Genomic DNA, 11617 nt, shown 5'->3' with positions numbered 1-11617 from the left:
GGTCTTAGGTTGGACGGTTCGGACGGCCAGTGCATGGCTAAAGCAGTTGGGTTTTCAGTGGTGATCAAGTGGAAGTTTTATGTGGTTTATCGTTTTCTCGTTCAGAATTATGTTTTTCGTTATAGTTATATTAATGTATAATAATGCTGTTATTGTTCTATTTTCGTTTGTGTTGTAAGATGATTAAGTATTTGGTTTTCGCTGTTTAATTGTTGTTATTAAGTTTAATGTTTCATGTTTATGAGTCTGTTTAGTAGTGGCTCAGATAAAGACACTACAAGCAGGCACTTGATTTTACAAAAAAATTATTAAATTTAAGCATAGGGTTTTTTTAATGAAAATATTGATAATTTTTATTAAGTTATTTAACAAAATTTTATATTAAATTTATGAAAAACATTTTTGATAGAATTTAATCCATTATATAATTTTGAAATTAAAATCTTTAATTTTTTATTGGAAAACTATACATAAACCACGATTTAAATATAAATATTTCAAAATTAATCGACTATATATAAATAATATTTTTTTTCAAAATTCATTAATTATACTTAAATTATTGTAAATAATATAAATATTTTAAAAATAATAACCATACATAAATTATTTTAAATAATATAAATTATTCAAAACTCATCAACAATACATAAACAATTATTAGATGATAGTAAGTTTTATTAAATTCAAATAAATTATAGATGTCACTTAACCTAGAGATAATATAGGAGTATTTCATGTGAGGTTTTGTAATAATAGTGTCTCGTTGTACAAGTTGCGAGTTTGTATAACTCTTTATTTTTTATAAAAAAATTTAATAATTTGTTTGATTTATATTATAAAATATGAGTATATTTGTAAAATTTTAATTTGGTGAGAGTATAATAATTATTATTATATTTTTGTATAAATAAATTCAAAAAAATTATAAATGTGGCTTTTTAGGCCCGAAACTTTCTAGCATGGACTAGTAATTTTCCCGAAAGTTAATAATTTATTTGCTAGTTGATCATCAATAAGACAATTGGATCATTTAAAAATCATTTTTGTCCAATTTTACCGCAACGAATCAATCCTTTTCATCAACGCCATTTTCAAATTCAGGAAATGCTAATTAATACAAACATTAAATTGACCAAGCAAACTGAGTTGAATAGCTTATACCAAATTAATTTGACTATTCTTTTAAATCGTACAAAAGTGACGTTTGACTCACTAAATTGCAAATATTCTTAAACTAGGAAATGGCCAAATGAGTATCTTTAGAGTAGATACAATTTTTTTAAGGCAAAAATTTGTGTGAGACGATCTCACGGGTCGTATTTGTGAGACGTATCTCTTATTTGAGTCACCCATGCAAAATATTACATTTTATGCTAAGAGTATTACTTTTTATTGTGAATATGGGTAGGATTGACCCGTCTCACAGATCGTCTCACATGAGACCCAACTCTTTTTTTAATGGGATTATACAAAACCAAATAAAAGAATAAATAAAAATTCGTTGGAATTGTATTGTTAAGAGAATTGAAGTACTAATACACGAGGGGATGAAATTCAGATGACAATAAAACTGAGAAAAGCAACAGAAGTGACAATAAAAAAAATCGATGTCAAATTACATCGATTCACAAATTCATAGATGTTTTCCCAGTTTTCCGCGAAAAATCGGGTACTAAAATTATTATTTTTTTCCATATATATGTCATTTTGATTATGTGATCTTAATGTTGTATGCTTTCAAGTATTACCGATCTGCTTTGATATTTTTTAAAATTGTGAAATTTTTACAACATTCTTTAAATCGTACAATGATGTTTCAAGGTAGAAATAATTAATCTGTCCCATTTGTTCCGGGATAAGAAGCATGTGTTGCCCCAAGAATTTTCATCAGATGAAAGCATGGTCAAAGATGTGCTTACTATTTCCTATGTTACACTCCTTCCTGAAGATAATTTGAGGCAATTGTCGCATGGACTGGAGCCAGTTCTGCAGGAATCGCGATCAAATGATTCTCCGAAGTGCTCGAGTAAAGCTTGTCTCCGGCATTCATCCTGAAAAAGTTTTGAACTTTTGTATTCAAGCAGCCTTCAATGTCTTGAATATAGAAGATCCGTGCATAATATTTAACAGTTTATGCAATAATGTTCGTAATAGATCATAGCTAGACCTTAAGTTCGCAGTACTGCTGCATTTTGCGAGCTTGATCCATTGCCACCTTAAAGCTTCCACTTTTACCCCGTTGCCCACTTCGGAGCATACATACAACACGACTGAAATCCTTCTTCTGGTATAATAGAACACATGTGGCAGGGAGATTGTCTCGTCCGGCCCTTCCAGATTCCTGGTAGTAGCTCTCGATCGATTTGGACATGGTGTTGTGAATGACAAAACGCTGAGATATGGTTAGCTTATGGTAAACATATGTGATCTTTAAACTAGTTATAATTATAATTAAGAAAGGTCATAGTAGATAACCGTTGTACGAACGAGGAAAAACTGCATATTGACCTTTTTGGCACTCGAATAAAACGATGAACTTTCTGAAGATTGTAAAGCATGAGTGAAAAGAGATTTTGAGATTAACGGAACTCACAACATCAGGTTTGTCGATTCCCATCCCGAAAGCTATAGTAGCACAGACAACATGGACTTCCCCACTATGCCATTTCTTCTGAACTGTAACCCTCTGACGAGCGGCCAAACCAGCATGGTAATACACTGTTTTAATCTTGAACTTCTCATTCAGAAACTTTGAAACCTCCACACATTCATTTTTTGAAAGGCAGTACACTATTCCACATAAATTCTTGAAACGATCCATCAGTAATTTCCCAAGCTGCTTGAGGTGTTCTTTAGATTTTCCTACCATTTCATACTTTAAGTTGGGCCTATCAAAACTTGTCTCAAGTACGATTGCATGGGGAGTTTTCAATGAATGTAATATATCCTGCCGATAAAATGTCAGATAAGCATTTAAGAAAAATTACGGTATCTCTACAAACACCGAAAAGCAGCAGCCTAACCTTCCGAACTCTCTGGGTTGCAGTGGCAGTTAAAGCCATCAGAGGAACACGAGGAAAGTTCTGTTTAAGACATCCTAATACTCTATAATCCGGGCGGAAATCATGGCCCCACTGGCTAAGAAACATTGCAAACAACCAAGTGGGTAGTCCATTCCATCACCAAACTAAACTTGAGGAACAAAACCTTGTTCTTAAAACTAGAATAAATTGATGAAATTTGGAACATATAGAATCGCAGTTCATAGAAAATGTACCTTATCTACAAAAAAAATTCAGTGACAGACATACCTTACACAGTGAGCTTCATCAACAACAAATCCAGCTAATTGTCCCTATAATTAGGAGTAATAATCTTCCCATATTCAGTATAATTAAGAAAGCATCATGACTTTCAATTATAAAGCATCACAAATGGAATAATTGTTCCACAGCCTAATGAAATTAACCTTCCTGTGCAGACTATGTAGGATCTCTTGAAATGTTACATTTCCAGCAACCCTTTCAGGAGTCACATAGAGGAGTTTACATGACGGTATATCCTTCCTACAAACATTCGAACAAAACTTGAACTTTAAGAACGAGAAACTTGACTGGAGCAATTGATAATGATCACACAATGACTTGTTGCATTTTGCACTATATTATTTTCTAAGAACTTATAATAAAGCAATAACCGAGTCCACGGCATCTAAGACTATATCCAAATGCCTCATCTCAAATCAGAACTCTGCTATAAAGATGTATCAGCAGAACTCGAGGGACAGACAATGATTTACTTTCCATGATATATAACATAAGATTTAGGCGATAATTAACTGGAGTATAGTTAAATCTTTCTACCATTAATTTATTACACACAAACAAACATGCAGATGATTGCGAAGGGATAAAGTTTTTGTTACCAAATAATATTCAATAAAATAATAATAATGATATGCACTAGGACATGCAGACCTTCCAAGATAATCCGAACACCCTCTGTTAATTGTCCCACATCGGTTGGTTAAATAACCTGGGAGTTGTATATATTGGCTTGAACAATCCTCACCCCTTGAGCTAGCTTTTGGGGATGAGTTAGGTCCAAGTTTCAATCTTAACATGGTATCAGAACCAGGTTCCACCGTTATGCGTTGGATTGCCTATAGTTAGGCCACCCGTTCTGCCCATAATTGAGTCATTTGTAAACTCGACGTGGACGTGATAGGGGTGTGTTAATTGTCCCACATCGGTTGGTTAAATAACCTGGGAGTTGTATATATTGGTTTGGACAATCCTCCCCCTTTGAGCTAGCTTTTGGGTTGAGTTAGGTCCAAGTTCCACTCTTAACACCCTCCATTTTTTTTAAAAAAAATAATCCATCACATGGGTTCAACTAGTTTCCTTCGTGTAAAAGATAAATCAAAGTAATCATGCCTTTCTCACAAAGAAATGGTAACAAAACAAGTAAATAGCGAAGCATTTCCCAACACATTCCATCAAATACACCAAAATGGATTAAAATTCGGGCAAAATAGCATTTATCAGCCCTGTCAAATATCGAAAAAGCATACAACCAACCATGTAAATTCGAGCCCTGTGCTTTTAAAAGTCGGGTACATTTACGGTTTGCCCCATTTGCAGGGGGTTTTGTACCTGATTTTTATAAATACAAGGTTTTAGAAGTTCATTAATTATATAAGGAGGTTTCGTGTTTTTTTTTAGGTTTTCGTAGGGGCCTAAATGCTATTTGCTCATTAAAATTCATTCGCACAAGGAAAATAGAAGTTTGATACTGTACATAGTCAGCATATTAGAAGGTTGTACTGTACAGTAAGCATGTTATACTATTCTGTTATCATAGCAATTTTCTTTCTACTTCTTTCAGAATAAAAGTTGGAATAATTTTACTGCTCAATAAAAATAACTTTCTATGATTCATGTTTAAGGGCTCACAAAAGAAATCAGAAGTATTCACTGCGTTTATTTGTTTTGTGACAACTTAACAAGAAAATTATTAGAAGGAAGCTGGAATGGGTTAGTGGGGGAGGTTTTAAAAGGATTGATTTCAGTGAACGTGGGAAAATACTAAACTCACCTCAACTCTTGAAGTATGGCTGCTGCTTGTGAGGGACTTTGCTGAGAATTTAAGAAGGTTGCCGGTATTCCAAATTTAAGATTCAGTGTAACAATCTGATCTTGAATGAGCGAGAGGAGTGGAGATATAACAATCATAACACCTGGCTGGAGAATGGCTGGAAGCTGCAGGATAAATATATCACAAACAGCTAAAAAGGTTTGGAGTTACTACATGTGTTCCTGTGTTTATGCCACAGCGCATGTATGTCAGGAAGCAAGAGTTAGCACCCATGCATGCAAATTAGGTGTGGAAAATAAAAATTAAAATATTTAAATAATTTATAGCCATGTCTCAGGTTAAGCAGAGAACATATGATAATTCATATTCCAAAAAAAAATGACAATCAAATCCACCTGAGCTTCTTAGATAATTTCATAAAGATCAAAGTTGCCTTCAGGCATACTGATCTCAACTGGCTCATAAATTAGTTAAACCTCAAAATACTTCAGTATAAGATACAAAGAAAGCGATGAAATGGATTCACTGGCCACAGAGATGTATAAATAGAAAAGTAGAAAATCCAAGCTTCAAATGAAGTAGCCTAACCTGGTAACAAAGGCTTTTACCACCACCAGTAGGCATAAGAACAAAGCAATCACGATGAGCAAGAAATGCTTTACAAGCCTGATGTTGTAATGGTCGAAAGGTCCTGTTGCCAAACACAACAACATTTGCCAATTCAAAGTCATCCAGTCGCTGAAGCTCTTTGAATGAGAGAGTGCCGTTCGTATTTTTGGATGAGCTAAAGTGTCTTAATTCATTGTGAACTGATGAAACTGGACTTTGAGTGAAATGACTTCTGTAATCCTATGCCAATAAATTTCATTTCTCAGAAAGCAGTGAAGATTTAGGGCATGGGCATTTGTTTAATTTCCAGTTTTGGGTAGAGGAAGGTGAATTGCAGAACTAGAACGCACATTAACAATATCAGTGGGCATCCCTAGTTACAGTTCAGCTATTTTGCCATTAACCATAACCAGGATTAAATAATACAATAAGTGTCTTCATATGATTCTGCTCAATTTAGGTATGATTCTGTTCAATTTAGGTATGATACAAAATAAGCACGAATATTTAGCTGCCCAAAAGAGATAGGTCAACAAAACTGCACTTTAAAGTTGTAAGGAAAACAAGTCCTCAAATAAATATTACCAAAGAGCCTGAAGAAGGTTCATTCAAACTTGGAGAAGGGCCACATCCACTGTCATCTATAGAAATTTTAATGGATGGTTTCACCCGCTTTTTTCTGGGAATAGATATGTCTACTTCTTCGCTGTCACTCGAAGAATCCAACTGCACGATTGTTCGGTTATTATAGGTTTCAGGAGAATCTTCTGTGACATGAATCCGAGTTCCTTCTTGAATCATTGCATGATCATCCTGAAGAAGGTCCTTGTCCAGAATCTCAGCCAAAGCACCGCAAGCTTCTGATTCCATGGCTTGCACATCATCCCAATCCTCACTGTCTTGCATACATTCAGCCAGTGCAGCCAGAAAGTCATCACCACAGTGCTCCACATTGACGAAGTCTCGACCATCATCGCCTTAACAAGATTAATAGGAAACAAACCATGAATGCAGGAAAGTAAGGCTCTTTCAATTCATAAGCATAAAATTTGAAGGGATTCCATTCACTCCGATGAGGGATTACTGACCATATAGGTGGACAAGGCGATCCAAGCACTGTTTGGCAGATTCTTCTTCGAATCCAAATTCCAGAGCTAAGCTAATCAATCTCGTCTTTTCCAACTCCAAATCCCGATCGCCCATTCTCTCCTCTCTCTTTCGAGGCTCCGCTGCTGTAGAAATAAATCTCCCGCGCTTTCAACTGAGAATTGTTTGCCCGCGAAGAAATGGCTCTCTTCACATTACCCTGAGTCCGCCTTGGGCTTCACAATGGACATAAGCCCATTAATAAACAAACTTCACAATGGACATAAGCCCATTAATTAACCCAATTATAAAAAACACAAAAAAAAAAAAAAAAAAAAAAAAACTCGCAATTGAAATCAATTTTCTCATACAGATCTTCGAACTGACCATGTCCACGAGTATTATTATTTTTATAACTATGAACTGGATCAATCCGTTTCACAAACATAGATCTGCGAGACTGACTCACAAAAGATGTACTCTTATGATATACATATGTTTCAAATTTGATACTCGATTATAAGAAACACACGTCACCGCTCAAAAAAAATGTTCCATGTGTTTTCCTTAAAATTATATACGTTTTTTAATTTCTTTTTGAAATAAATTGTAAGACCTAATAAGGTAATAACATCCTTTAAATAGAGGCCTTGACTCCTCACTAAGGAGGTAATCTTGAACTTTATAGCAATTTAGCCTTAATCTTTAGCAGATTATACAGTTTTTTTAGATCCTGGATCAATTGATCGAGTTTTTTTTTTTTTTTTTTTTGCCATCAATATCCATTTAATTATTTGACTAGTATCAATATAAAAAACAATTTCAAAAGTGACCAAATGCAATTTAAGAAATATAAATAATCAAATACACATATTCAACATTTTTTTAAAACAAGTTAACAATTGTTTTAAAAAATTGACATTTTGGAGTGTATTTCAAATATAATTGAGGATGTCTTTGTTTTTAAAAAAAGAGTAGGTCTTTTGTGAGACGGTCTCATGAATATTTATCTGTGAGACGGGTCAACTCTATCGATATTCACAATAAAAAGTAATACTCTTAGCATAAAAAGTAATATTTTTTCTTGGATGACCCAAATAAGAGGTCCGTCTAAAAAATATGACCCGTGAGACCGTCTCACACAAATTTTTGTCTTTAAAAAATGGTTAATCAAGTCCACTTTCTTAAATATCTCGTAGAAGAAACAAGAAGAAATCGCGATATGCTCCGTCGAGTCTAGCCCATCCCATGGCTTTACCAGCATTCCATAGTGTCACGCCCGATGGAACATAGCCACATAACAATTTGACGTAGTATTCTCTTTGTAAATAATTGTTAATATTTGCTTAGATTTGAGATATTTGTGATTAAGATAAATAGGCCGAGATGATATTTGTACAGATTTGTACGCTGTCATTTTCTCCTATAAATATGGTTCTTGAATTCAATGAAAATTACATATGAGTGTTGACTTATTGTCTCTTTCTCATATGAATTATCTCAATTCGTCTCTTTCTCTAATAATACGTTATTAGCACGATGTCGTGAATAAAAATAAATTTCATCCGATCGATGTTTATGAAGAAGCACAACATGTTGTCAATAATTAAATTTATGAGATATTTTTTGGTGTTCTAGAAGCAGCACAATTATAATTATTGATACATTGGTGCCTATGAAGTATCATGATTTTGTATGTTTTTGGCTCTAAAGTGTGATACCCTTGTCCCACATCGAAAAAAATCAAGATTTAAAATGAGTTTATAATGGCTTACAATGGACTTCTATAGCAACTTGGGTTAATCATTTTCGTAAAGCGAGGACGAATACGAAGTAGTTGCTATAGGGATCCATTGTGCAGTCACGCAGCCGCGGGCTCGAGCTCGGGGCGTGACAGAATGGTATCAGAGCCGGTCACCGGCATGGAACACCGGGAAATAAGTGCTATGCGGGGCAAAGTGCTACGTGCATGGGAGTCACCTCTTGAACCTGCGGGGCAAAATGCTACATGACGGGAGCCACCTCTTGAACCTGTAGGAGCCACCTCTAGATTCTCGGTGCTGGTGGATCGAGGGGTCAGGTCGCGACGAGGACGTCGCGTTCTGAAGGAGGGGTGATTGTGATACCCTTGTCCCACATCGAAAAAAATCAAGATTTAAAATGAGTTTATAATAGCTTACAATGGACTTCTATAGCAACTTGAGTTAATCATTTTCGTAAAGCGAGGACGAATACGAAGTAGTTGCTATAGGGGCCCATTGTGTGCAGTCACGCAGCCGCGGGCTCGGGCTCGGGCTCGGGGCGTGACATAAAGTAGAACGATATGAATTTATATTGAGAAAGATTAATCATTATGATATGATATAATATATTGAGAATCTAAACAGATTTATGATTATTAAGATATGCTATGAGATATAATAAGATCTATAAATATTGATGAAAGATACAAATCCAATGTCAAAGTATGTCAATAATTATAAAGAATATTGATGAAAAGATGCAAGATTTATTTATATTCATGAAGAATATTAATATAAGATCTAACAATATTTTGAAGAATATTGTTTTAATGCATTGTTGGTTAAATGAGTTATGGAGGATCTTATAAATAGAGAAATTCTAATGAGTTTATTAAAGAATGTTGATATAAGATTTGAAAGTATCAATATTTCTAAAGAAAGTGATTAAAGATATAAGTTCTGTAAATAATATTGACCTGATATAGATTCAAATCATATTTTTGTTGTTAATGTTACAAAAGAAAAATGATCTATGAATTAAAATTATTTTTATGAATAGTGACATGACGTTCAATGATGTCCTGCATAGACTCTCTAATAAAATTTATGAATACGCAGTAGTGAGACCGCAATGCCATCAATTGAAGAAAAAAATATCCTAAACCCAAAGAAATGATAACATTGTCTATATTGGGTAACGACGATGATTGTAACATATGCACGATGATGAGAATGAGTTGATTTATGACTAATTTTAATGCATTTTATTTAATTTTTTATTGCTCTAATTTCTTTTGGTTAATTAAGTTTGCATTTTAGCTTCAAATAGATTTTAGAAAATTTATAGTACGAGTTTTGTTTTAATTCACATAAATTATTTAGACTACATAAAATTATTTATACATTTGTGAATATATTCTAATGTCATTATATTGCATTAATTGATTATGCAATTTGGTGACAATTCTTTTATTTGAATATTTTTAAATTTTAGGGCATATTGAGTTATTAGATCTTTTTATTTCCACAATTTTGATTATGGATTTTATAGTTTCCAATTTTGATTGTGGATATGAAATTTGATTTGTTTGATTAAAATTAGAGATTTATTTCAAGTGCTGTAACTTTTTTAATGAATTGATAAAATATTTTATTACATGTTTTGAGATTGTAGGAACAAAAATTCAATGGGAAATAACATTTGTGATAGATTGAATGTTATTGTTGAAGATTAAAGACATATTTGATACATGTAAGAATTTTACAAGGTACATACAATTTCTCAATCTAAATTATTCCAAATTAATTCTTAAATATTTTATTTATAATATTTTATTGATTCAAAAGATAATAAAGAGAGACAAATATTTAAAATAGTTTAATTAATGTAATATGTTATCTAAGGTGAATGTGACATTGTCAATGAACACAGTTGATACACAATAGTTGATTAATTCTTCGAATAAGAAGAATATATTATCTCGGTTGAAGTGAGATATGAATTATATGATTGTCACAAAATATTGAGATATGCGTCTTAATCAATTATTGCACTAATATACATCTATATCTCGTATCACTATTTATGTGATATCGTACCCGCAATACGTAAATGAGTTTTACTGATACCTAATCAAGCACGATATAAAGTTTGTGGAGATCGTTGATGTCTACCCAAATTATATTTTCATCGTATATTGATATGAACGCATTAAAGATCTATAAGATCATTTGGTTAATTATCCATAAACAATGATGTGCTTGATATATAAAATAGTAATAAACATTGACGTATATAGATATTTGAATTCAATGCCAGTATTGATTTGATATGAATATGATATCACAAATCGATAGTTCTAGAAGAGTTAAAGCGCTCCAACAGTATCATTGATACAAATAATTTCAGAGTTCGGCATAATCAATTGTCTTAAACATCCAAATTATATAAATATTGAACAATGTCACGTCCCGAAACCGAAACGTGTCATCGACGTTGTTTAACGATTTAAAATCGTGTAACAACAAGCCACACAGTACATCAAATAGCCAAAAGCCAGTCTATTACATAGATCAATAATAGTCTTTACAATGCGATTGAAACGAAATGCGGAAGCGTAAAACACGATAATATAACTAAAAGACAGAATGACAAGACTGGTCTTGAATTGGATTAGCTTCATTACCATCCCAAAAAAATATTCTTGCTATTTATCTTCGGTTTTTTCTTCGTTCTCATATGTGGTGGAAATGTAAGGGTGAGTGTTTGGGGAAAATTCATTAAATGGGAGTTGACCGTGTATAACAAATATCAAGGTTATAATTATACGAATACATTATCTGATTTCAATAATAAGCGTGTTGAGTCGAATACGAACAAAAACAAACATAGCACTGAAAGTCATCTAATTTTCATGATTTACTAATCAGTCCCCTATATGTTACTCCTCTAAAGGATGAGGCCGAATGAACGATTATTCTATCCCATCGCATTAGGGTCAAACATATCAAACATCGGAATTTCTTTGTCATTTCTAATTCGAACAACATGCTTTCAAATATTATAACTAATATCCAAC

At 33.2% G+C, this 11617-nt stretch overlaps 1 protein-coding gene across 1 annotated transcript; it reads right to left on the bottom strand.

The window, feature by feature from the left end:
- Window positions 1-1761: 1761 nt before the first annotated feature.
- LOC140815287 (ATP-dependent DNA helicase Q-like 1) lies at window positions 1762-7001 on the bottom strand. Its single transcript, XM_073174412.1, has 10 exons — window positions 6798-7001; window positions 6295-6686; window positions 5689-5949; window positions 5101-5264; window positions 3473-3569; window positions 3315-3358; window positions 3027-3141; window positions 2597-2950; window positions 2171-2395; window positions 1762-2054 (listed from the first exon to the last, which is right to left on the bottom strand). Exons 1-10 carry the CDS (start codon window positions 6910-6912, stop codon window positions 1929-1931), a joined length of 1893 nt encoding a protein of 630 aa, XP_073030513.1. The 5' UTR covers window positions 6913-7001; the 3' UTR covers window positions 1762-1928.
- Between the last annotated feature and the right edge of the window lie 4616 nt (window positions 7002-11617).

Source organism: Primulina eburnea, chromosome 15 (genome assembly GCF_022965805.1).
Source record: "Primulina eburnea isolate SZY01 chromosome 15, ASM2296580v1, whole genome shotgun sequence".
Classification (NCBI taxonomy): Eukaryota; Viridiplantae; Streptophyta; class Magnoliopsida; order Lamiales; family Gesneriaceae; genus Primulina; species Primulina eburnea.
Note: the sequence above shows the minus strand (reverse complement) of the source record. Positions and strands in the feature narration are given on the sequence as shown.

Coding starts and splice junctions, on each gene's coding strand:
- LOC140815287 (XM_073174412.1), bottom strand. CDS start 6,912: ATGGGCGATCGGGATTTGGAGTTGGAAAAGACGAGATTGATTAGCTTA. Junction 6,687..6,797: donor TCGCCTTGTCCACCTATATG/GTCAGTAATCCC, acceptor AATCTTGTTAAG/GCGATGATGGTCGAGACTTC. Junction 2,396..2,596: donor GAATCGACAAACCTGATGTT/GTGAGTTCCGTT, acceptor ACCATATCTCAG/CGTTTTGTCATTCACAACAC.